At 42.2% G+C, this 27,196-nt stretch overlaps 2 protein-coding genes and 1 long non-coding RNA gene across 3 annotated transcripts in view; 1 reads left to right on the top strand and 2 right to left on the bottom strand.

The window, feature by feature from the left end:
• Positions 1 to 7,607, bottom strand: part of hivep1 (HIVEP zinc finger 1) — a 42,612-nt gene extending 35,005 nt beyond the window's left edge. The window contains exons 1-2 of the mRNA XM_024295423.2: positions 7,478 to 7,607; positions 6,491 to 6,612 (exon numbers count right to left, since the gene is read on the bottom strand). Of these exons, the coding sequence (XP_024151191.1) occupies positions 6,491 to 6,530 (40 nt within the window). The 5' untranslated portion in view covers positions 6,531 to 6,612; positions 7,478 to 7,607. The remainder of the gene's footprint in view (positions 1 to 6,490; positions 6,613 to 7,477) is intronic.
• LOC118599334 lies at positions 7,583 to 8,713 on the top strand. The gene is made up of 2 exons (XR_004948644.1): positions 7,583 to 7,662; positions 7,740 to 8,713. It is a non-coding gene; the product is annotated as an uncharacterized LOC118599334 (long non-coding RNA).
• Positions 8,714 to 19,810: 11,097 nt separating this feature from the next.
• tmem170b (transmembrane protein 170B) overlaps positions 19,811 to 27,196 on the bottom strand; it is an 8,779-nt gene continuing 1,393 nt past the window's right edge. The window contains exons 2-3 of the mRNA XM_024296114.2: positions 23,793 to 23,963; positions 19,811 to 22,932 (exon numbers count right to left, since the gene is read on the bottom strand). Coding sequence (XP_024151882.1) covers positions 22,802 to 22,932; positions 23,793 to 23,963 — 302 coding nt within the window. The 3' untranslated portion in view covers positions 19,811 to 22,801. The remainder of the gene's footprint in view (positions 22,933 to 23,792; positions 23,964 to 27,196) is intronic.

Raw genomic sequence — 27,196 nt, 5'->3', positions numbered from 1 at the left:
TCTTCAAACTGTAGATGGAGGACAAGTGCTGGTCAACAGACAAGTCCTGCTTGTCCAGTGTGAATTCGGTGTGCAATACATACGTTCTTGAACACGTGTTTAGTGCTCTGCTTTGAACGTGACTTGTTTGCTTCTAGTAGTTTAACTTCTAAAAGCTTCAAAAAAGACTGAACTGGAGATGCAGATTTTGTTGAAATCAGCTTTAACTGATATTTTAAGAGAGCATGTTACTTGAAGGGAACGCACAGTTCACATTTATGCATTTTAGCTTTCCACTACATTGAATATATTTGAAAATCATTTGTAAAAAAAAATTTAACCTAAAAAAAAATCTAAATTTCTGTTTTTTTCCTGTTATTTACCCCTCCCCCAATTTGCTTTCTTTGTTTTGTTTAAGTAAATAAACAAGCGTGCTTCTGGGATGCCACGCTCACAGCCGTGGATCAGAGGCATGTTCACACCCAGCATGGAACGCCACACATCCACGATCTGTGAACCGCAAACGTCTGCCGCCGCACCGATCTGTCAGTGTGACACAACGGGACATCCGGCGATCCGCTTTCACACTGCAGGGCGCTCCGCTTCAATCTGCTCCGTTGAGCACACACACACAAAAATACACACAGAAATGGTGGTAAACAAACACATATAGACACACAAACACATACACACAAAAATACGAATACACATTGACAAACAAACATGTACAGTCACAAACACACACAAGCAAACACGTACAGAAACACCAACGCACAGACAGAAACGCAAGTGCATGGACACATGCACGCAAAAACGGACATCAGCATTTATCTTTAAAATGGTCATTGAGATGGTTTTCAAAATCTGCTTGTGAAATAAAAGTGTCCAATCTGAGAGTTCTTTGAAAGTCATTCCAGTCTCAGGCTGCAGCAGATTGAAAAGACACAGAACCAAGAGAAGAATTTGATTTCGGGACTCCTAACAAGATTATTTTAGAAGTGCGGGTGTTGTATACAGGGAATGAGGTGTGCTAAAGCTGGCGCAGATAGGGTTGAGAAAGACCAGGCAGAGTTTTATAAATTAACAGTAGCCAATGACATTTTTGACAAGTGAATAATGACATCCAGCTCACAGAGGAGTAAAGCGTACAGTGGTGAGTTTTAAAAGGAGAATTTGTTATGAATCATTTAGCAGAATGAAACAAGGGGTCCAACTTTTGCAGCAAATGCTTACAAGCAGATCTGTAAATAATGTCAAGATAGTTAAGAATGGAAAGGATGGTTCTTTGAACCAATGTTCGTCTTGAAGAGAAGGTGAGGGAGGAGCGCATTCTGTAGAAAGCGCCTATTACTGATTTAACCTTCGACTATAAATGGCTAATGTGGGTTGAGAAGGACAAAGTATCGTCTAGCCAGATACCAAGATATTTGCACTCTGTAACCTGTTCTAGGGGTGTCCCATCGAGTGTGGTGATATTGGGGGGATTTGATGGTAGATGACCCATGATTTTTGTCTTGGTCACATTTAACTTTAGGTGCAGTTTGGAGAAGGAAAGTTGGATCCGTTAAAGCTATCTTGAAGCTGTTTTCTCAAAACGCCCAGATAGGGACCGACAGAGTATAGAACTGTGTCATCATCGTAAAGATGAATGCGAGAATTTCTTGCAAAGTCACCTATGTTATTGATGCATATTGAAGAAAGAGTGGGTCCAATGATAGAACCCTGTGGCACACCACGAAATCGTTCTGATTTTTACACTGCTTTCTGTCACTGAGATAGTTTAACCACACAGTGAGTTTTCAGAGACACCAATATTATGAAGCCTGTCAATAGAACAGGAATGATTTACAGAGTCAAATGCTTTAGCTAGATCAAAATAATTGCTGAGTGCTGCAATTTTGAATCTAAAGCAGAGGTAATATTATTAAGATACAGACACACATGAAAAGCCTTCCAAATATACATGCACACAAAAATACAGTTACATACACACACACAATCATAGACACTCAGGAATACACCCTCAAATACACACATAAACAAAAACACAAACAGCTATGATGCATAAAGTCATTTTTTTCACCTCAGAGCTCCTTTCTCTCCAGCCACACTAACTATTCAGCTCCTGGAACTGATATAGGAGCTTTCTTTTCCTCACGTGTGACACACGAGCCCATTATTACGTTCTGAACTTAGACTTTTCCATCATGGAAAAAACTATTTTGTAAAATCATGAAGGTCCTGATGTGACACCTTCACTTTCTAGCAGATTTGCAACTTTTAATTGATGCTGTTTGGGTGAAGTTAGCAGTCAGCCGCTATACAGGTGAAGAACTGACTTCTCAGCTTCCTGCAGAGCGACTGACAAGAGTGTTGGTAGCATTTAGCACCTTCTAAAGAGAGATGCCTTTTCTTTCTGTAACCTATGATGTAATATATGCATTCACCTGGCTGGCTGTTCATAAATGCAGTTTTTACTCCCCTTTAGGGATCACTCACAAGTGAAAACAATACTCTCAGAGTCAGGTGTGAGCAGACTGATGGAGAGTCGACAGAGTGTGAAAATAAAAAATAAAAAAATCCAGACATTTCTTAGCAATCTGTTATGCAATAACTCTCCTCTGCAGTGTAAAATAAATAAGTCATGCAGGAAATAAATAATAAAGCAGATGGTGAAACCTCCATCAGACTGAACAATAAACTCTGCATCTATTGTTGAAAAAACAGAATGCAAGTTTCTGCTATGAGACATTTGACTGGATGACGATGATGTCTGAACGTCTGTTTCTGCGACTATTCATTGTCGGATCATTTTCCTTCTTCTCTAGTTTAATGCTTGTGATGGAAAGACCAGCGATTTATCCACCTGTCACCTGAAACCTCCATCACAAGACTAGCATTATGACACCTGAGCAAAACTGGCAGAGGAATTTCTGTGCAAATACATTTTCTGTAAATCAACATTAATGTGTGGTTAATGAGTCAAAAAGTGGTTCAAAACATGAGGACAGCGCCATCTAGAGAATGGAGCTGGCGTTGATCTTTTGTGAAATCTTTCTTAAGAGATTCAGGTTTTGTTAAATAATCAAACAAGTCTGGTTAAAAACTAAAAACTATTCCGTTGCATACCCGTTAAGATTGTGCTAAGGTAGTATACACCTAGTGTCAAATCCACAGCCCAGTGGCATATAGTAATGTGTTCCTGAAATTCACTCTTCGGTTCTGAAACGTCATTATCCACCTGCTTCAAAATGACAAAAGGATCTAGCTAAAGACACACGGATAATTCTGTCATTTTTGTGAGCAAGTTTGATTCCTTGTGTCAAGTTGTTGACATGCACACTCGTAGTTAAAAATAACCAACTCATGGTCAATGGCTGACCAGTTTGAGACCTTGGTTCTAAATTTTGTGACTTCGGTTTACAACAGGATCTAGCTTCTTCTGGTGTTTGAAAAAAGTTTGTCCATTCCAACCTGACATCTGTTTGGTCAACGCATTCTCACTCCTAACTAGTCATACACTGCGTCACTTTTTGACGTTTTGGGTGTCCTCAACTCGTTGTGTTTTGACATGTTGGCTGTTAGTTTTTTTACGTGCTGGCTTTTCCCATTAAATCACGGATCCCGAACCCTTGAGACACGGTACTGGATGAGGTATCAGACACGGAATCGGTACCAGGTTAGAGTTAGGGTACCAGTCCAGTCTGAATCCCAAGGTTTGAGGACCCCTGATTAGTATGCATTTGTTCCCTGTCTGGCCCGGTACCAAGCGGCCCTCAGACCAGTACTAGTTTGTAGCCCAAAAGTTGGCAACCCTTGTTTTAATAAGAACATCCAGCACGTCTAAAAACGACAAGTTGGGGACACCCAAAACTTCAAAAAGTGACACAGAGGGGCCTGAATCATAGGTTCATATATGATGAGTTGGGAGTGAGAATGCATTAGCTTGGTTCTTAAGTTACATTCACACTGTCCACTTTTAAAGAAAAGTTTATGTAAACATGGGTAAATGCAGGACTTTTTAACCCAGCGGTCCAAAATGCGTTTTACACACAATTACGCTTGTTACAGGATCTTGAATTTACGTATTGCTTCACACGATTTTTACAGCTGTTTTTGGGCTCTATGTACGAAAGCTATTAAATTTAAACCAGGTTGAACTTCAATCAGGGACTGACGTTTGGATGGAGTCCCTTTTCGTTCACAAAACTGTCAATCGTTTGAAAAGTAGTGACGATGTAGGAGAAATTAATTCGTGCCTGGTTGGAATTAAATGACACCAAGGTCGTTGTTCACCTTTTGGATTATCCCATTAGGGGTAGCCGCAGTATAACAGCTTTCACTGCTTCGCACTGGTGATTTGGCAGAGAGTTTTTACACCTAATGCCTGACAAAACCCTGTATTTGCAAGACACAGGGGATCCCAGTTAGGCAGCAGTGTCAAGGGTCTTGACTAAGGACCCACGCCGGATTGGGCTCAATGCGCGCCCTGGGGATTAAACCCAGGTTTCCTACGTGGCAGCCCTACACCTAGCCCACTGAGCCATCCAGCCGCTAATTATATGACACCAAGGCTTTGTCGGAATTCCAGCCCTACTCCCTAACCACTAAAAAGAACTACAAAGTGAGGGATTTAAAACAGGATTTTAAAACCTATTTGGACACCATGCTCACTACTATTTTTTTTAAACAGCGCACACCATGTCACCAATTTCACAGTGAAAACTTTAACAATACAAGCATTTGTCAAAGACTTTTTATGAATCCACTGTGTTCTGATGATCAAAACATTGATGGTTTATTAAAAGAAAGAAACATTTAAGATTTTTTTTTCACAAAAATTGTACAAAAGGCAACATCGATGTATAGATCTACACTTATATTTCAAAGAGAATTCTGGGGAATTTCTAGGGCACTCAATTTTGGAATTATAGATTCAGACGGCACTACAAAATGGTAAGAGCACTATGTAGTAGTGACGGAATATGGACATAGCTCAGGTCTTTAATGTATCAGAATTGAGCTGAGAAAGAAAAAGCCTGACACAAGATTTGCACCAATTCAGAATTTTGCAGCAAGCCTCTTCCAACTGTAGGTGCGCTACAAGTGAGTTAAACTGTGAAAAACAGAATAGAAGAAGACGCCCTTCCCTGCTAGTCCAGTGTGAACACCATGGGTTATAGAACACACATAACCGGTGTGTCCGTAGCTTTACACTTCTGACTAGAGCTGGTGCAGCCCGCTGTGCTGCCTTTCTGTGCTCACAGTCCTAGACCAGAAGAAGAGCACTGATCCACATCTTCAGGCAGCATGCAACCTTCCAGCTTCAGTCAGAGCAGGAAAGCTTCTCCGCTTCACATCCAGACATCGTCTTTGATGCAGAATGAAGTGGACACGAGCCCAGCGCTCATGGGACAGAGATGATTTTGATTTAAAAACAAGCTGACAAAACTACACCAAATAGCCCAAATACAAGAGAACAGGAATCTATTTCCCATCTACAGTTTTTTAAATAATCTGTACAAAAGAAGCATTACATAAAGCAAGAAGAATTGAGAAAATTACAAAGAAACACAAAAAAAGTCTAGAAAAAAGAAACATATGTACATTTTTACTTCTAGCATGTTCACTAAACTTCAAATCCCTTCTAATGACTTGAGCACCTTATGTTCAAATCCACAACAGCTGGTAGCAGAGAAAAGTTCAGGTGTTTCCTGCAAGTTAGCCACAGTCACCAAGGCGTGGGGGGACTATTAGTCTGCAGCAGAGGCAAGAGCTACTGCAACGGCGCTCTGACTCTTTATGCTACTAGAGCACACTGTGTCTCTCTGCGGGGGGTGCTGATCACCAGCATTGACTGACGACGATGGAGCCGGATCTGTTCGACCACAACAGAGACCGTAAGTCTGAAGCTGCTCCAGATCTGTGCGTCAGCGCATGTGGACGGTTGCGCTGGTGACAGGACACATGTGAAAAGAAGAGAGATGTGGTCTGACGGTTCCCACGCTTCCTCGAAGAGAAACATCTCACTCAATCTGCACTGGAGATGCGACATATGATGCGCGAACTTCTCACACATGCAAACCTCCAAACATGCACCATTTCTGGTTATGGGCTGGGCTCTAACGCTCCGGTTGTCTTGTTTATGCTTCCATTTGATGATCCGACTAGAAACAAAAACAATCTCTACGATGTCGAAGATAACAAAAAAGATGCTGACATTCTGGTCTGACAGATTGGTGGAGTAACCCTGCAGCAGCTCAGCTCCAGGTTACTGCTTCACATCAGCTCACCAAACAGCCCTGTTCCTCCCAGCCTCTGCACTGACCTCCACCTGTGGAGCAGTCAGTCAGATAGATGCTTCAACCCCCATATGGTTTCATATACAAGCACAAAACGCCCCGACACCCGTGGTTTGCACATGCTCAGCCGCACACACACACCTGCTCCTGCAGACCCACAACAAACTGACAAACCCCAGCATGTAGCTCTGAAGGAACACAGGACTCACCTTTCAGGTTCTTGGGGTGGTTCTGCTTGGTGCGCGGCATCTTCCCTGGACCTCTCACAGGTGCATGATGGGTGTTATTCAGGCAGTCACAGGTGGGCTCCGGAGCCACAGTCAGGGAGCATCTGCAGGAAGAGGACAGGCGGCGGAGCAGCTCGCATCAATGAGGCTCTGTTTGCTGCAGCCTCACAAACTCCACACTTGGCACGCAGGACAGAGCATCCGACTGAGTTCAAGTCTCAAACAGGTGCCCTGGCTCTTTGTCTGCTGGGGTGGGGTGGGATGGGGGGGCAGAAAGCCTGTCAGTGAAGGCTCTGCAGCTCCAGCAGAGGAGGAGGTGGGGGCTGATGGGACTGATGTCCTGCAGGCTCAGTGAACCTGCTGTCAGCTGCCTCCGGACTGGTGTCGATGCCCTCTGAGCAGACCAGAGCCCCTCCACGCAGGATTCACGCCCGGGGGGGCTTCCAGCCCCACGGAGCTGATTGAGGCTCAGCCTTTGTCTTCCTCGCTGTTACGTAACTCATCGCTACAGCTGGATGCTGCTGCTGCTCCTCGATGACGTCAGCTCGCGGTGAACGCTGCAGCAGGTCGCGTGGAACCGGAGCTGCTCACCTGCAGCCGTCTGCGTCTCGCATCCCCACGCGCGTGCGTCCGTGTTTTCAGACTGTCAGCTCGCGCACGGATGAGGAAACACCCTTTTAAAGCACGCGGCGTTCTGCTTCAGGTGACATGACAGGATGCTTCCGGTTGCACCTGAATAGACACCGCGTAAATTATGTAAGCGCTCGCGCGCCGAGATGCGTTCGGGCACGAGGAAGGAGAGTTCAGCGCACAGACGAGACTGCGCGCAGGCGTGTGCTTGTTTTCACACGTGAACGCGCTCCAAGGGGGCGGGGCCAGGGAAAACCCCTCGTGTCTCCGTGACGCTTCTGAGCAAAGAACAGGCCCGCGCGTGTGCACGTCTAATCACAGTGACACGGTTAGGCTTACCCAGAGACGGGGTCCGTGAGCACCGCCCGCCTCCCTGCCCGCCGGGCTGCACCGGACCGAACAGCAGCCTGGAGGTCGATTCTCACGGTGGAAGCATGTCCTCTCCGCCTGCAGCTGCCGGTTCGCTCCGTCTGCGGGAAACACGTGCAGAAACGCCAAACAGCGACCGGTATTACCGGGTCGCGGTGAGCAACACCTCCAGAACTGTGGAGGTTCGGTCTCCGGCTTCTGCCTTCAGCTCCTTTCTCACTTTCTATTGCAGGAAACAGACAGGCCCTCTGACGTCAGCGGGGGTCCCGTCTCCGCCTCCCAGACACGAGGTGTCCTTCCTGCTCACAGGGGGGTTCCTGACTGTCGAGCCGCTGCTCTTGGCACGAGAGGTCCCTCCACCCAACACCGGAGCCAGACTCTCACTCTACCCTAGTCGCTCCTGTTCCCTAAACCGATCCTCCTCCACCTCTTTTGCGGAAAAATTCCTCATTGAAGAGGCGCGGGTCGCGTCGTTGAGCGCAGCCCCCCCTGCCAGACCCCTGTCCTGCCCTGCTCGGCTCACAGTTCGGGACTGACGGTTTTCCCGGAGGTTCCTTGTTGTCGGGTCACGTTGGACCCCTTTGCAGCTGCAGACCGGGCTTCCCCCGCACAAACCCGCAGCAGGGGCTCAGCGGCGGGACAGTGCACGGGGCGGGGCTCCCCACAAACGTCCCAGGTCCCGGAGGGAGATTAGTGAAGGGGGGATCTCTCATTCCACATTCATCACGCGCTGAAACACGAGGAAAGGGGTCAACAGGAGACAGGACAAGGAATAAACATAAAAACAAAGCATATGGATGACTTTTAAATACCAAAGCACACAAAATGTTTTTTTTTCTTTGCAAGACACTAAACTGCCTTAAATAATGGTATTTTTTATTTGAAAATTATTTTTTCTGTTTAACCAAAATGTTTCCCCTTTAACTACAAACCTGGTTTGTTCGCTTGTAAACACGGCAGTTTCTAAGTATTTATGATAGTTAACCCTTAAATCTTTTAATGAATAATTATTTAGGATAATTCATGTTCATTCTTTATTGTTCATCAGTGATGATAGTTACCTGTTTTGGGACGTTAGCTTCTGCTAGCTAGCACGCGGGTTGGGATGGAGGTCCTGTTCAAAAGATTAAAACTTTATGCATACAAAATGACAATTTTTTTACTCACCAAATTAGTCTGGGAAAATGTTAACAGCAGAATATAATGNAAAAAAAAAAAAAAAAAAAGATGTTATCACACGACCTGAGTTCAATCCAGGATGAGAAAGTTGAGCCCGGTGGCAGCTGTGAATTAAACGATTAGCTTATTTGAGGCTATGCATTTTAACTACTTAAGTTATTTAAAGAAAATTTACATAAAGAAAAATCATGTATATGTTTTCTTTCTTTTAATTTTAAGCTAACCGTAAATATATTTGTGTATATACATTTCTATGGTTAAGTTAAATCAGGCGCCTCCAGTGGACATTCGCTGAACTGCATTGATAATTTTGTAGCCCCGCCCATTTTCCCCATGTTTCTTCTTCATCTTTCTTTATTGTTTCCGGTTTTAATGACTACAAGTTAAAAGCTACAGGTATTTTGTAAGACTGAACGGTTAAATTGAAATAAATAAATAAATAAATAAATAAATAGTTGTTGGGTTAAATGTGAACTTTTTTGAAGTTATTTTAAAAACATGCATTGATATACCACAGGACAAAGATGTGTTGAATTCCTTCAGTGTCTTAACTTTTATTGAGTTAAAAAAATGATTGAAAGAGAGCAAACGTATCATATTAAGCTTTATTTTATTATATTGTGGAACGTCGATGATAACTTAATAGGATCTAAAGCATGCCAACACGTTAGTTCCTTTTAGGTTGGTATTTTCAAAATAAAGGAAATCTTGTAACTCCAAAGGCTGACATTAAGATTTGCCGAACACTGATGCAGTTTTTAGTTTTCTCTTTTCATTACTACCTCTCAAAAAGGAAGAAGCTAGGTAGATTTTATGTTAGCAAACTGGTTTAGATCAACCCTCCCATTAAAATGACTTTGATATATAAAGATTTTTTGAATCCACAAATTCCACGTTTAAAAAGTCGAGTGTGCTCAGATGTGCAGACGTTTGCAACGCTCTGGGATGGATTCAGGGAAACATTGTGTTGTTTCTCTGAATGGACTCACAGTTTCCATGCAGCCTCGTCGTGTCACAGCGTTCAAGGTCACAGCAAAAAGAAAGAAACCCAACAGCTCAGATGGAAATTTACCCCTAACGCACTTTCATGTGCATGAAAAAAAAAATGCCTCAAACAGTCCCCCACCCCCAGTTAATGGGTTAATGCACTACTTGATTAAATCAATGTGAATAGATAAAAGTTAACATCATTTGGTGTGGAGCTCTTGTATCTGCTTTCTGGCATTTGGGCATTTTCAACTAAGATATTATACGTCTTTGGGAGAAAAGCAAAGTGTTTTGGAGCGTCCACAGAATCTGCTGCAGGAACAAACTGAGCAGCTTCTGCTGCAGCCAGTCAGAAACCTTGCAAATGTGCACATTAAAAAGTGATTTTGTGACAGCCTCCCACCTCGTTTCTCAGGCACCCAGCTCTCGGCAGAGTGGGACTCCTGCCCCACAAGAGCTTTGTGACTCACCTCTGTCTGCAGCACCAACCTGAAAGGGTGCATTTGAATACTGAAACTTGTTTTTTGTCCCCGATCTGAGCGTAGGTGCAGGGAGACGTGCACTGAGAGTGCACGTGGGCTGACTTCGTGCATGTAAAAGTGAATTGATTTCTTCTGCAGCTCCATCCATTTCGACAAAACATACATTTTAAGAGTCAAACATAAATTCGTTTTATTTTTTTTTTTAATTTTCCAGTACATGTCATCCCACTAAGTGATGAGACATGCACTATTTTTTTTGCATGCAGTCGATGCCTTGACCAACAGTCCATTTGCAGATTTTTCCTTTGAAAAAATGTATTCTCTCTCTTTTAGCAAGTTTATGAGTGAAACCGTTTAAACAGTTTCCCAAAAGTTTGCTAAAAATATAACCAGTAATCCCATCTATGGATTGGAAATCTTACTGCAAAACCAGCAAAAGCACAAATATAAATGCACTCAGTACACAGAGAAATATGGAGCATCGCAGGCTTCAAAGTTCTCTTTTTTCCCATTGAGATTCAGCTAATTTATTTTAATTCTCAGCTGTCTGGATGATAAAAATGAATTAAACTTGTTTTTGCAGTTCACAAACAAGTGACAGCACCAAAAGAAGAAAAATAAACATCAAACTTGATTCATTTTGGCTGTTATCCAATTCATTTCAATCATTAATTGACATCAAAAAGTAATTCTAACTTCCAAATTGAAGCACATTTGAATACAAAAGTCTGATTAGTTCAAAATGTAATGACTTGGTTACTTGTTAAACATTCATTTTCAAACAGTAAAATAATTATTAAAAAATAATAATATAAAATAACTCAAAGTCCCACTCCCATCATCATTTTTGGGGTCCCCTCCTCTTCGCTGAGAGCTTGGAACAGGGCGCTAGAGGCCCCGCCCAACGTATTTTCTACGTCACAAATACAATCTTTTTCAAACAACATTTTTTGGTCTGCTCCTGTTTCACAATTACTTGAATAAAGTAAGAAAGCAAGAAAGTAAGTAAATATTTATTTCTACAGCACCTTTTCCAAGATAAAAATCACAAAATGCTTCACAAAGTAAAAACACAAAATTACAGCAAATCACACACATATTGCAGATAAAATAAAAGACAGATAAAAGTAACACTCGGAAATTTAATTTTGAGCTTAATTTTGTCAATATATGTTCTTTATCATGATATAAATACCACAAGAACTTAAAAAAAAGTCTTTCATCAGAGTGGAGCTTTAAAGTCTCAATAACAAATTTGCTTCAGTTGTCAGATTAAATATTAATGGAAAGTTAAAGGGGATAAATTCATATTTTTTTTATTATTTTTTTAAATATGAAATTTTATTGTTTTGCCAAAATGTAGAAGGATTTAAGTAGTTTATATACCTCTCAAAAAAAAAAAACTACAGCATGAATAGAAATGGTTGGACTCCCAAAAACCATTTCCAGCAGTTGTAGAATGATCTCAGTCAGACGTGTCTCCTGAGAGCTTGAGTTTGAGGATGTTTACATGGTAGAGAAGCCTTCACCTTACACCGCCCAGAGCATTAAAGCTCAAAGGAACAGACAGTTCTTTGTGTTTTCCGTCTTCAACTTGAAAGCAAAGCTGAGAGCTGATCTCAGCAAACAAAAAAAGTGCTGCTGCGTTCAAGGGGGATTTTACGTTATAAATGAATAAATCAGATCTAAAGTAATAAAGACGACCAAAATCTACTTATAAATATCAGAACCAAGTGACCGCCAATGAGTTGAAGGTGGTTCTAGTATTTTATGGTAGAGTTTGAAAATGATGTCATGCATGTGAGAGGAAAATGAGTACTTGTACAGTAAGTACGTGTCTCCGTGTATTTGAACAGCTGCTATCACCTGTGTAAACTGTGACAACTATGAGTTTTCCAGGAAGTCTGAGAGTCGATGACATCTCTGTCCCTTCACATCACCTGACGTTAGGCCTACCTGACCCTTGTCCATTAATTACTGGTGGCCACCAACTGTTGCGGTGCATTATGGGACTTGTAAAGCTGCAGATGTAGGGACGTTCTTATCCGTTCTTGTCGAGACGGTTCCGTCCGCTTGTGCATCTACAAGTGGAGAGGGTACTGAGAGGAACAGCTGCCCCGCAGAGCTGTCCCTCTGAACAATGGAGGGTCTGTTTGTGTCCTCGTTCAACCGATGTTTGCTTTAAAAATAGACAGTTATTGGAAACGACCTTCAGAGAGACACGGTATTCATCAGGGAATCCCAGCGTCCTATTTCTGTCGGCAAACGCTGGAGTGTTTGGATAAGGGCTGATGCTGAAGTATTTATAGGGTGGTGTCCTCCCACGGCCCCATGTTTTCCTTTGTGCAGTTGGTACACACGCACCTACGCCGTTTGTTTGGATGTGCAGCTTTGAGCTGCAAGAATCAGTTTGATCAACACGTTTGTTTCCCCGCGTTTGCCGCAGCACTGCTAAAAGTGGGGGCACTGTGTTTACACCTCGCCGAATGATGTTACATAACTGAGGCTGTTGCCGTGGCAACGCCTCCTCACCCACGCCCGCCGCACACATCTGAGCAGGAGCAACCGGACGCTCCCCAAGCAGCAGCAGTTTTACAGTCGTGCAGAGGTCGTCTCACGGACGTCCAAAACAAGGACAGCAGCTCACACAATGGGACGGTTCCTTCAGTGCATGTGAGAGACCCACAATAAACAAGACCCTGTCCTACATAACGCTCCCCCCATGGACCAACTGAGTGTCTGAGGCTAGCCACTCTGATAAAAATGGTGTTTTCGAGGAATTCTTCTCACTATAGACTATACGTACAAGAAAATTGAGCTCAAAATTGAATTTCTGAGTATTTCTTTTTTCAAATCTTTGTGACTCAAGAACAGACAGAATGCATCCACTTGTAGACAAATAGATCCATGTATGTCTTCATCTTCCTCGTCTGAACTCACATCTGCCTCAAAACCATGGAGAGAAAATAGACTCACCCATATTTGTGCGTGAATAATTCTTGATTTGTGCATAACTTTGGATTTGTGCTTGTGTATTCTTAATTTGACCAGAGCGGGGAGTTCTGGTCTGCAACCCTCCCTTCCCACCTCTTATACTGTCAGTGCACGGAGCTCCGGCCCGCTCCGATCTCCAGACGTTTAGACAGGTCTGGTACCGCCTGCTATGACTGGTGACCAGTGCTTGGGACAGAGCCCTGTGTCAGGGGGGCTGTCAGTTCTGGAAAATATATGAATTTTTAAGGGGATAAGTGTTTCAAAAATGCTTATTTAGACTTTTTTGTATTAATTATCTGTTTATTAAAGTGGGAAAATGTCAAGTTTCACCAGATAATATTCACAATTTAAGTTCAAAGAGGCTGAAAAGAAATCTTTGATGACCCAGCATTCTAGCAGCATCACTTACACACGAATCTTGGAGACGTGAAAAGTCTCGCATCTGATTTGTGCATAACCAGCGATACGTGCGTAATCTTTAAAGATTTTCATATGTAATTAGTTTCAAGCTGTTGATATTTCAATTTATGCATGTGTAAATTGTGTTTTGTATTTTGTAATTTTTGTACTTATGCACAAAATGTATTGTTTGAAATACAAATCAAGAATTGCACACACACAAATTGGGATGAGTCTATTTTCTTTCCATAAAAACTTGTGTGGCTGGATACCTCCATTATTGCTCACCATTTTTGCTGCACCAGTAATGTTAGGTAGGGGTTGTGAGGGTCTATAAGTTGGCAGGAGAGAGAGCGTAAACAGACTGATGACAGGAAGTGAGGGCGGTGTTGTTCTCTGCCAACAGTCCCGCCCACAACTATGTCCTAGAAAATGACACAAGTTTTTTAATTTTGGCTAAATATGTTAAAATCATAACTTAAAAACTACTGGGAGTGCTTTAGAATAGATCAAACGACGAGGACAGTTGGTCTTTATAGGACAAAGCTGGTGTTGCTGCAGATTCTTTTTGCACACAGTCCAGGAATGTTTTATCAGTGGTGACATTCGCCACCATCCACATTAGTTAATCTAATTGACCCTTCCACTCAAAAGCGGCTTTGCTGATATAAAATTACATTATTTTATCAATTTAAATCAACAAACAGATGCAACTCCTGCAGCAGAAACAGGGTGTTTTATTAAATTTCAGCCCTAGCAATTCCTCTTCTAATTCATGACCTTCCTTCTCTGTTCAGTTTGTGAAAAAGGCGTTGTAGTTCAGTAAAAACGCTTTTTGGTAAAAAAATAAATAAAAAAAAATGCGAGTGTGATTTGTCGTTGATTTTGTCAAATTTTACAAAAACCTGGGTTTGTCAACGGTAATTATTTGTTATTTTTGATACATTAGAACATATGGAATATATCTGGATACTTATTTTAGCTTTGTCCCAGCCCATTACTAGTCCTTTAAATAGCTTTCAATATTTTACTCTCCATTACATATATGTTGTTAAAATTATACAAATAAAAATTAAATGCAAGATAACATCGGGCCATTTATAACAATAGAATAAAATGATCTGGACGGCCAGATAGAATTAGCCGTGGGGTCGTATCCGGCCCCCGGGCCTTGACTTTGACGTGCTATAAATTAGTTGCTTGAAAAAAAAAGGTTAAAATAAACACCACAAACAATCAGATTAAACGTTTGTGGTGATGTGGTTGAGTCCGATTTTTAAAATTCCAGCATCAGAATCTGATTGGAATCAACTGTCATCTGAGCTTGGATGCCCAGATCTCCTCCTCAGCAGCTCTTTTCAATCTCGTCTGAATCCATGACACCAGGGAATCCATCGATGTGACATTCGGTGCTCAGAACGAACAGCCATGACTGGAGGAACGGATCAGGACAACCTGAGGCATCACAACATTTCAGCTCAGAGATCAGTGCCTCAGTCTGTCATCCGACCTGTGGCTTCTTGTCCTGGACGTGAGACAGGATGAGCTGATGAGGGTCACCACCTGGTGGTCAGTTTGATCAGATGGCGTGGGCAAAATGCCAGAAAGACTTGTAGAGAGTCTGTCTGTGTGCAGAGATATGTTTCAGGTAAACCCAGAAACGACATCTCATCATGGATGTTTCTGCCAATCATCTCCTCACAAGAAAGATGGGAAGATGCATCACACCTCCTCAAGCCAAAAAATTCCACTGGTCCAGAGAACTTCCTTAGGCTGCAAAAAAAAACGACCTCAAACCGAGCCTCTGACGTTCTCGCAGAAGCACAGGAGGCTCTGAGACGAGCCAATCCAGACCGGAATCCTGGATCCAGCAGCGAGGCCGTGTGTTCGGCAGCAGCAGCCTGCTGTTGTGTCAACATTTCCAGTGACTTCACTGCAGAAGGAAAAATCCCCCCTGATGGGAAGAGCAGGCTCTGTTAATGAAGGAAAATTCTCCGAGCTCAAGCAGCAGAAAAGACGTGCATTCACAGAGGAGAGCAGACGGTGTGGAAACATGAGGGAAAAACTGGTTTTATGTGGAAATGCATATTTTAACACTTCAAATGTTGAAAAAAGAAATTTTTGTTTGACTTACAGATGAATGTTTGCAGCAGCAGCTGAAACTTCTCTACAGAAACTCCTCTGGCTCTGAAAGAGTCACACAGACGTTCCTGCAGCTGTTAGACTCCGGAGATCCGTCGTCTGAGCAGGAAGAGGATACATTTCCCTGAGGGACCAAAACGAGCCATCAAAGACGGACAACTTTCATTCTAGAGTCGAACATTTTTTGGACAAATATTCTGGTGAAGTAGAAGAAATTTCTCTCCCGTTTGGACTCAAACAAACACCAGAAAAAGAGACAAACACGGTGGTGGGAGTGTGATGGTGTGGGGCTGAAACTCAAACTTGACTTAAGCAAATCAATTCCCGAGAAGATCAGCATGGAAGTTCTAGTGAAAGCATTTTTGGACTCAAGTTGTGACCCAAAAATGTGAATATTAAATTGATTTACAGATGTGATGAAGGAGGCCCAAGCCCCGCCCCCAAAGTCTGACTGTCCCCAGAGTTGATTTGTTGTCACCTTCTGCTTCCTCCCGAACATTTCCTTCTCCTGATTTGCAAACATGAACTCAAAAAAATGGAGCAAACCTCCCCGCTGATGCTCAGATGAAGATTCTACAACCGTCTTGCACACTTTGGAGTGGCATGACCCAACGTTCCAGGTTTCCTCTGGATGCTGGTCGTTGTTGAGGTGGGCGGCAGTGGGTGGGCAAGTTGTGGGGTAAAAATAAAGAGCACAGAGGATGAGTCACCGTTGCCTCAGCCCCAGTCTGGATAAAAATACTCTCCCAGGCACGCGTGCCGCATCGCTCCTCCACGCGCCTGACATTACATAAAACGCAGCGTGGGAGGTGTGATGCGACGCATGAATAATTCATCAGGGTGGGACTTGGGGGTGGGGGCTCCCAGTCCCGAACAGTTTTAGGCTGAATTTGTTTCTCCGGTCAGCCAAACTCTAAAACGCTCCTCAGCTGGAACAGAATGAATGTGTAGATCTTAGTGATGACTTTGGGATCAGCAGCTAGAATCAAGAGTCTGTGATGAGGAGCAAGGGGAGGAGCCAACAGGAGAACGTCGCTGTATAATGAGTTCATTATAAATTGATTTTAGCCCCAAAAAACAATTTTTTTGTCTTTCTGAAAAAATAATCCAAGGTTTTTTTGCACCACTCCTTTTTAGGTTTCGTCTTTGTTCATTTTTTTTCTATGGTCGATTTATGCTTGTATGGTCAGGCGCCGTTGTAGTTTCTTAATTGTGATTGGCTAAACTATGCTATTAGCTATGTGGCAACAACATGTAGAGGCTTTACTTTTAAAGACTTAAAGGCCAAATTAGAAGAAGAGATTTATTTCTGTCTGTGATTAAGGCCAAATCTGAATTCTTCCCCTATCCCTACGGCTTCTCCCAACATTGTAGGGGCATTTGAAGGGATAGGGTTGTCTAAAATATTTTTTAACAGCTAAGGGTTAAGGGATCGCTCTGTGTTGCAAAGGAGAAGCGCTTTTCTTCTTGTGACCGACTATTGATGAAGTCAGGTCTGAATTTGGAGACACTTTTTTTTATCTCTTTCCCTTAAAGGGCTGAATGTGAGGTAGGGAGAAGATTTTGGATTTGGCCTAATACTCCTTCAAAATAAGATAGATATTTGTGTTATTTTCCTGTTCAAATGATTTCAATTTAAAAGTTATCAGTGATCATTTAATCATGAATAATAGGTGACATTTCTTAGAACCCAGATTTTCTTCATTTTATTTCTGTGCTTCAAATATGAAATTCACAGTAAACATATCCCTTTAAAACTAAATGTTTATTAAATAGTTAGTTTGTATTTAGCGTTATCATAAGGGTTGAAAGAATACAGGCTGAATTGAATGGTTTGCACTCACACATTCTCACCTCACCAAATCTGGCCCTCTTAGCAAAAAGTTTGGACACCCCCGATCTTCAGAGAACCTTCTTCAGCGTCTCAGAACCGGATCCAGTTCTTCACTGAGGACATTTCACATTTGCTTCTATGCTAATGGCCCCATCCACCTTACAGTAAACCCTTTGATTCCAAAACCTCTAGAACACTCAGGTTTTTTTCTGGTAATCGTCTGGAGTTCTGAAGGTCCGAGGAACAAGACCTGAAAGAAGGGAAGGTATGTGCAGCAGATTGAACGTTACCATGGAAACATCTGTCCTTCTAGGTTGGATTTGCACCTCTAGCACTGAAATCCGTCGGTCTGACGGAGAATTCTGGTTCCGAACAAGTTTCTACTTTCTTGTAAAACGAGATTCCAACTCAGTTGTGTCTGTTCTCACTTTTTCTTCACGGAATGCAGTTTTTATCCTGTTTTTCTGTGACGTCTCTTATTAATTTTTAAAATATTCTTTTAATTTTTTTTTTTAATATATTTTTTGTTTTAATCTATAATGTGATTCTATTGTGATGATTTAAAAGGGTCGTGCAAGTGTTTATCTTTCTCTTCTGACTAATCAAACTAAAGAAAGTCAGAGATGTGAACAAAAAAACACAAAAGTTCTGCATCAAACATCTTTCATGCCTGAAATCAGAAAATTAAAAGAATTCAAAAAAAGTTGAGACAAAGAACCAAACTGGCAGCAGAGTTCCCGCACAGACGTGCACCAGCTGCACACACGAACCCACAAGCTCACAGGTAACAAATGCTGATGCGCTCTGACATCTCTGGCCTGTGCGGCCCCCCGGCCGCCCCACCCCCCTGCATGCAGACGTCCCTCTTACATAACACTTCTGCTGGGATGTGGAGCTCAGTGGAGCGGCAGGACAAACAGCAGGAATCCATCATTGATGAGGAGGAGCGTGTTTGGATCCGGACCCGCCTGATGCTCAGCACTTCCACCGTTACATAACGCTGGAGGAGAGATGGGGGGGGGGCTCAGCTGACACTTTTAACCGACGTCACTGTGATGGAGATTCCCGTCAGGACAGACTGGAGACAGACCGGATCACAGCCAGAAGCAGGAAGCATTTCCACACAGTTTGTGTGAAGAATTGTTGTGAGGAGTTTGATGCAAAGAGGCTGCATGCCGGTGGAGTGGTTAGCACCACAGTCAGGAGGCTCGGGTTCAAATCCCAGCTGGGTCACGCCTGTGTGGAGTTTTCCTCGTGGATTTAGCTGATAAGTGATTCTAAATTGGTCCAAACATGTACGGTTGTATGTCTTTGAGTTTGCACGTTCTCCTTGTGCATTTCTGTTTCCTCCCACAGTCCAAAACATGCTTTATAGGTTGTTTTTTCCCCCCTTAAGTGTGAGTGTGTAGCCCTGCTCCAGCCTGGTGACGTGACTTTACTCAACTGTATTGGCTCTAACCAAAGGCGGACTCATCATTAGGGGAAGGTGGGAGATCCCTGCCACCAGACCCTCCTTCTCGGTGAGGAAAAACTCCTAAAAAAAACAATTTTGGGAAAAAAATAAGAAACCTCTGGGATGTCCACATGAAGGAGGAATCCTCTCCCAGGGCGGATAGTGATGAAGTGTAGATGTCGTAGACGTAGCGGAGGTGAATATGATCATAAACATTATAATGTTGATGCAATAAAAGAAAAAAAACATTTCTCACAAAAAAATCTAACAATGTAAATAAAATTAAAAAAAATGTGCAGGAAGAAAAGTAAATCAGAAAAAAGAACAGAATCAATAAGAACATAAAGAAAGAACGAAAAAGGTCCTAGAAAGGGAGTGAGTAGCAAATTAGTCTATTCAATAAATTCAATATACTTTTCTATCTGAAAATATTGTACATAAAATAGCACACGTTTCTTTAACATTTAAATGTGATTTCTGATTTTAAATGCTTGACCAAACATTTGGAATTATTAACATTGAGGCTGGATAAAAGTGGACCAGAAAAGAAGTTTTACCCTAAAGTTAAAGGGGGAATAAAAGGGGCCTCATGTCACTGCTGACCTCTGACCCAAAACTGCTAAGTGCACCACTGATTCTAGCAAGTTCTAAAATGAATGGATGGTACTTTTAGGTAAATTGTTATTGAACAGTTTAAAAAATCTGGTGTTACAGGAAAGATCTACATTGGATAATCTGGAATGTCTTGGATGATGACGATTGCTTGATTTAATGGTTTCCTCTTTGCATTCTCTCAAGTAAAGCTCTTTCTTTTCTGTTTATTTCTTTTTTTCTCATTTTTTATTCCAATAACTTACCGAGAAAATTGACATTTTTCTTTATCTTCTCAGTCGTGAAAAAGTCTGGATAAAACTTTAATCAGAAATCTGAGAACTGTTCATGTTCACTGTTAAATGGTGCCCTCTGGTGGACAGTTCTGAGCACTGCAGGCTCTCATCCAAACTGAAGGATCCAAACTCCTGAATCACTGCTCAGGTTTAGCTGATTTCAATCAGTTTAAGTACGTATGAAGCTGCAGAAAATGAAGTCTGCTCCTCCTTCTTATTAAACTCAAGAGGAAAGTGACAAAAGAAGAGATATTTAATGTAATCAGATTACCCAAGTGCTGTTTAAAAGTTTCATTCCGTTGATTTATGCGTCTGTTGACCCAAGCATTCTGGATCTCCATTTTCAAACTCATCAAGTCTTTATCAGATTCCAGAGCTGAAGTTCAGACAGAATCTGCTCCACCTCTGAGGCTTCACCTGAAGATCCTGTTGGTCCTGAAATGACTCAGGATGCACGTCTGAGTCAAGATGGGGACAAATGTGGGCGTGGCTACAGTTATTGCAACAGTGAGATAAAAACCGCCTTCAGAAGTCTTTAAAGGAGAGCTGCATCCATCAACCTGCCCGGAGTCGTACAGTTTTACCACATTTTTAGTTCTGATTGGGCTGGAAGACATTTCAAATTCAACAGGAATTATTTTTCTTATTTACGCATTAATTTTCAGCCTTTTATGAACGCTCCGTGGGCAGATTCAATAAAGTTCAGACAACAATCAGCATTGCTAAATCCAGTGTCTCCTCAGGCCCTTAGAGACTCTGATTCATAACAAACCAGCATCTAGTTACACTTTGTTTCTGCCATTCGAATGACTTTAGCACCAAACCTCTGTCACTCTTTGCTGGGATTCCTGAACTGATATAATTATTTACTTTGAGCATTTTGGCTTTGGGTTTGATTGGCCGTCTGTCCAGGGCGTTCCCTGCTCAACATATTAACCAGTAAATAAGCATTCTTTGTATATTTTTGCCGCTGGGCGCTGGATGGATCTACTGTAGGAGTCACTAGGGGCCCTTATTTTGAAAGGGCCCACTGCAAAGTCACTAACACGTTAGTAGATCCATGTACGTCTTCGATATTGGTTGTCGTTTTTTGTCGCACTGTAATGTTAGCTTGGAGTTGTGAGGGGCTGTAAGGTAGCAGGAGAACCCGTAGATAGGTGGACATATTGGATTTATTTGAATGAAGCTCTGTTTTCATCTTTTTTTTTTCTTTTTTTAAGAAAAATATCACATTTTGAAAGGAAAACATTCTTCTTCAGCTATGAAAAAGCCATGCCTTTTTTTAAAAAGTGCCACCTAGTGGACAAACCTTAAAAAAATAAAATAAAATACATGACTTAATGTTCTACTATGGATTATAAAAGTCTTTTTGGAATAAAAATAGAAAATAAATTAAAAACTGAGAAAAATATGAAGAAATATTATTGAAGTCCAACACAGTCCAGAACTGATTGCTACTTTTATACATGTTAATAAAGTTAAAACCTTTGTGGAGTTCTCTCAGTATTCTTCATCTTAATGAGTTCCTGTTGGAACAGACAAGAAGACGAGTTAAAGGAGCAGAGAAAGTTTCCGATTACCTTCACCCTGAAGGTCTGCGATGTGGAAACATGAGATCAGAGAGCTCATTCTGAAAACATCTTTATTCCACCCGACTGCAGAGCGAAACAGTTCAGGGGGCAGTTTGTACAGAAAGAGGCAGCAGTTATAAATATCAGGTTCAGCAGGTAAAAAATTGTTAAAAAAAGAAGATATTTTACATTATGAAACAGCGTTGGATTGTCCCCACATCTGTTCACACGGCCTGTATCCAAAGGGGAAGCGGGCGGGACCAGGGTCAGTTCATGAAAACACTCCAGTGCAACACTGCCCCCCTGTGGGCAAAGCTAAGACTGACGGAGGCGCTCATCTGCTCACAAACATCATGGCACAAACATCTTGATCGTTTTTTTCCCTCACAACTAGCAAAAAGTGCAAAAAACGTCCCAAACTGGATGAAGGGGATCGATGCAGCAGCGTCAGAAAAACAGACGAGTGAAGCAGAACTTTGGCGTTTTTCCATTTGATAACCTATGGCATTCTCAAACTGCTTTGAAGCCTCACACATCTGATGATGATGATGATGATGATGAAGAGGCTGAAGCAAGATAACTAGGAACAGCTTCCTTCATCCATATTTTCGTCAAATTTGTGAACAAATTTTGATTATTTGGACCAAAAAGAGAAGTCCAGGAGTTTGTTTTTACAGATTTAATGTTTTTATTATTGGAATTCATTTGTTGAATTTAGTTTCTATCTTTGTTTTCATTGCTGAGAATGTTTTTTTGTTGTTTTAATGGAGAAAAACATATTTACTTGCGTAGTCAGGTCTGCAGGGGAAGCTGTGGAGCATTTTCTTGCATTATCTTGTCATTAAAGTTAGAATCTCTTCTATTCTCTTTGTAAAAGTCTTAATTTGAAACTTCTGAAGCCAGTTTTCTTGGCAACATTTGGTTCCTCCAGAAGTTCAGCCTCTGTCCAGAGTTCCTGATGGCACATCTTTCTGCATCTCTGACTTCACAGAGCCTACAAAGTGCAAAATTCAAAACTTCTTATCGCTGTTGGACGACCACAACCGGAAGCTGCAGTTTAATGCTGATGATCTCTGCTGGCTTTATTAATGCCAGGACTTCCTGACCACGTCTCTGTGTGAAGCTTCCTCGTGCAGCTGGAGACATTCAGTCCACGGCTGCAGAAGCATCAGCAGGCTTTGGATGCAAGGATCTGGCAGGAACGTGGCAGAACTGGACCACAGAGCTGCATGCAGAGTCTGCAGCATCGCTGCAGAAACACTGGGGGGCGCTCTATCAAAGGTTCGGAGCACTTCCTTCTTCCTCCCTTGAAGCAGCTCCAAGTCTTTACTGGATTCTCCTCCTCTCTCCTCCTGATTGGTCTTCCTCACAGCGTAGCCAGGACACGCGAGAAGGAGATGATGATGGAGAGCATGGTCTGCCCCACGCCCAGGATCAGGGCCTCCAGAGGAGCCATGTCCTTCCCGGCCACGCGGTAAACGCCCGCCACCGCCGCGCCTGAAACAAACAAAAAAACCCCTCTTGAAACCCTGACTAGAACGAGCCCCATGGACCAAAACATCTTCAAACATCACAAAATCAAAAAGTAACTTTCTGCTGATATTAATGAGAACCACTTCTTTTTGCAACAAAATAGTGTTTCTAAGTAAATAAATTAGATAATAAACATTTTTATGGCATGTTTTCATTTGAGGTCGAACAATTAATATTCTATTTTTATGGCTATAAATCCGTTTTTTTGTTTGCTTTTGGTTATTACATTTTTGGCCGAGTGAGTGCTCATTGCTTTTTTTGGATCTTTGTGTGCTGTCCAGCTTTTAGTCCCTCATTAGAGGAACTGCGGGAAAGTCCTTTGTTTGCCAAAACTTCTGGCTAATATAGAATTTAAAGCTATAAATATTATTAATAACTCAAATATAAATATTTTTAGTGGGTTACATAAATATACACCTGATTCCTCAAAGTAAAACACAATCCCTGTTGCAACAATAAAATCTGTCCAACAAAAGAGACTTTCTGCTTTAATATTTGTTTCAAAAACAAACATACTTTTAAAATGCTCACTTTTAATTCTTAATATGAGCTTTTTTTGGGAGGTTTGTTCCTCAAAGCACTAATTTTTGAGGTCTCCCAGGAAATTCTGAATGTCTCAGTGGCAAAAATGAAGACTAAAATCTTTTGAAAAACTTCATAAACATGCACATAAATATGCACAAATTTGAGCTCTAGTAAAAAGAAATAAACATTTTAAAACTGGCGATAAAAAATATTTAATTTTGGTGTAAAATCTAAGTGGTGGATTGTGGAAACATGTTTCTAACTCCAGTGGAAAACTACAGCTCTGCGACTGGACTTACTGGTGATGACCCCCCCAGAGAGGGAGGCCAGGAAGCCCCCGCTGACCAGCACCACCGTGATGAGGCGGCCCCACCTGTGGCGCTGCAGCAGGATCAGCATCAGCAGCCCCATGGCGCCGTGCACGAAGAGCGAGGAGAAGAGACACCAGAGGAACACCCAGTACCACATCTCTGAGGGGAACAAGCACAGAACAGGATGCAGTTTTCAAGATGTCTTCAACCAAGCAGCAGACAAGTAGATGTTGAGCAACACCTTTTCATCTTAAGGTGCCAACAGAAGTCCCATCTCTGTTTGTCGAACTTGTGGGTCAGTGCTGGAGCCTTCAGATGCCTTTTGAGCATATATGCATGGGAGCTGGATGAAGCCTGTGTGACCCAATGCTTTGAGAAGGACCTGGCTGCAGACAAGATGGCGGCCCCGGAAATTATAACCCAAAAGGGTTCAGAATTGTAGAAAATTTTTGTCAAAGCTTAAAACGTGAAAAAAAAAAACTGTTAGGGTTGCCAGTTAAAGTATTTTCGAGAAATATTGGGAGACTTTCGGTTCTAGTCAAGAACTTCTGGTTTTGGGCTTGATGTCTGCAGTCAGGTCCTCGTCTCCAAGCAGTTTGATGTGTGATTGCAGCAGCTCAGATTATTCAGAAGGTTGAGGTCCACAGGAACGAAAAGACAACATCTATGAACGTGATTGCAGAAAGGACTGCTGACGAGGCGGAAAATACGAACAGACATCAACAATTCCAAAAAACTCAAAGGTTGACTCCAAATCCAAAGTTCTGCTTTTGCGTTTAAATGCTTCTCTTTTGTTGACAGAACAGCTGATCCTCAGCACAATACTCTGATCCAACAACACCAACCAGGAACACATTTACAGATAAACAGACAACATCACAAGACTGAAGTTCTTACAGAACAAAGCAGATGGTTCTGCCACCTTCCCACCAATCAGATTCAGATTTACTACATAGCAAGATGAATGAAGCTCAAGTCATAACCAAAATGTTCTGGTTCGGTTCTCTCTTGTTATCCAGACAGTTCTGGGTTAACCTGAAGGCTGAACTTGGGTGTACTCAAATTGGACATATTCGGTTTGCTTACAGTGAACCAGAGTTTGCTTCCTCCGATAATCCGGAACAATTTTCAGTCTGAATACACCCAAGTGGACCCTGGTCTGCGACCAGGAACCGCCCTCTGACCCATTTTTTCAGGTGGGCTTCGATCTCGGAGTGGAACAACAGGACCAAAACGGCCACCATAGCCGGACATTTACGAGGTATAAACAAACCAGCGGAGCAACAATGAGACACAGCAGCCCAATGAAATTTAGTCAGATGAATGCAGCCTCATAAAACTACTTTTAGAGCGATACACATTGCTTCTCACTGATCCGAATACCCCCCTTCTCCCTTCCCCTTAGCCCTACCCCTTCGTTTATCCCTCAGTGTTTGCTCCAAACGGAGGGTGATGAAAAAATAGTGTCTAATATTTTGGACATGACTTTCGTTCAATGACATCATCGCCGGTCCGCTAGCATTAGCGCTGTCTTCTTACATAGACAGCTCAATAGTCTTGTACCAGCTCAATGGCATTGCGGTGAAATATTGACCCTGGCATTCTAAGCTCGTGAGTTCAAATCCATAGCTGTCATCCCTATTGATTACTTATAGAGAACTGGACAAAGTAGGTGTGACTCCTTCCATAGAAAATGCTTTACCTCCAGGAAAATTTGGCCAATTCAGTCACTATTTTTCTGAAGCCAGATGACAGTGACCGGTTCGAGTAAATGTTTTATGGCAACAACTGTTACCAAGTTCGCACCACTTCCTCTGAAAACCAGGGGCCGGCGAGCACCACATGCCTTTACTGGGGCATCTGATGGCTCAGTTCATAACTTGAATAACTTGCACTAAAGAATAATTATAAGGAAAAAAAATGGAAAATGTTTTAAAAAAAAATGTCTCAGAGCAAGAATGGTTATTCTGACAGCAGAATAACAAAGTAATTGCTGTTAATTTCTCTATATGCTTCTTGGAGGCAGCAGCTACTTCCCAATGAGATGTATTGATGGAGACACCACATTAGTCTGTAACCACTGTCCATTAAGGAGCGATGCCATATTGGACACGTCAGTAAACATGAGATATGGCTTAGCAGATATAGTTAAATGACCATAAAATGCTCAATTTAGTCTGATTTTAAAAGGATAAAAACTTTGATCATCACAAAAATAAGACCCTGACCGTGGTATTTATGTAAGTAAGATACAGCAGATGAACGACATTTCAGTTTTCTATGAATAAATACATTATTATTTAGGAAACGGAAAACATACCTCATGCATGTTTGTGGGTTTATTCAAGTATACATTAAAGCACATGGCGACCGGGGATTATCGAGCCAGACCTGGTTGATCCACACAAGTGGATCCCACCCAGTTTCTATCAGAAGGACTCAGGGACTCACGCGACACCGGGAAGGGAGTTTTCCGTTTGCCACATGTCCCTTTACGCCTGCCGGATGTGGATGGGCTCTTCCGTCTTCACTCGCCGCAACTGAGGGAGTCCTGGTTAATTTCTTTTCCTCTGTTTAGTAATATGCTTAATTTCAGAGTGGTCTGATCTGTGGTCGAACACAAAAAAATTCTATGGTCATCCCCCTTAAAACACAATAGATTGGTGGTCAGGCCAGAAAACATGGAAATAGTGTGGAGTCTAAAGCTACCGTTGATTTTGAATAGACGACAAAATCAACCTAAACGTTTACTGCTCTGAGTAAAATCACTCAGATCTTCCTAAAATGTTTTCTTTAACTTTATTAGCTGGCAGTAATAATTTACTTGTCAAAAGTCACATTCTTGTCTCTCCAGCTCTGCATGTGCAACTGTAGCACAGCAGTAAACAGGTATCTTGACCCATCCAATATGGCGTCCAACTTTACATATGCAACAAGCTAGCACCTCTAGCCTATAAAGCTCATTAGTACTTTTTGGAACACGGAGAGGGTAGTTACTCAGTCCAGTTCTCTATATTCAGTCAGCAATAAAGACTAAAAAATGCCTCCTTGCTTGACACAGCAATAAGTGGTTGGTTTGGGGGGGGTTGCACCACCATACCCAGTCCAAGACCAGACTAGACCATAGATCTGAGCAGGAGAGGTGTGGCGTTAGTGGTCCGGCACACCACGTAAAACTTCATCTGCAGTTTGCAGAAGTGACAACAGGAAACATTTGGGGTGGAAGTTGCTGCTGGGAGTTGGGCGATGTTGCTACATGCTGCTCCTCCCCCATAGGGGGTGTCACTCCACACACTGGGCCAAGCCAAAGCGGGATGGGGGTCCACCCCTTTCTTTCTAGCTTCTGCAAACGTCTTCCTGCTGAGTCAGCTTTACTAACTTTCACTGCCCCC

This window comes from Oryzias melastigma, linkage group LG11 (assembly GCF_002922805.2).
Source record: "Oryzias melastigma strain HK-1 linkage group LG11, ASM292280v2, whole genome shotgun sequence".
NCBI classification, from domain to species: domain Eukaryota; kingdom Metazoa; phylum Chordata; class Actinopteri; order Beloniformes; family Adrianichthyidae; genus Oryzias; species Oryzias melastigma.
The sequence above is the reverse complement of the archived record's forward strand: the minus strand, read 5'-3'. Positions and strand labels throughout refer to the sequence as shown.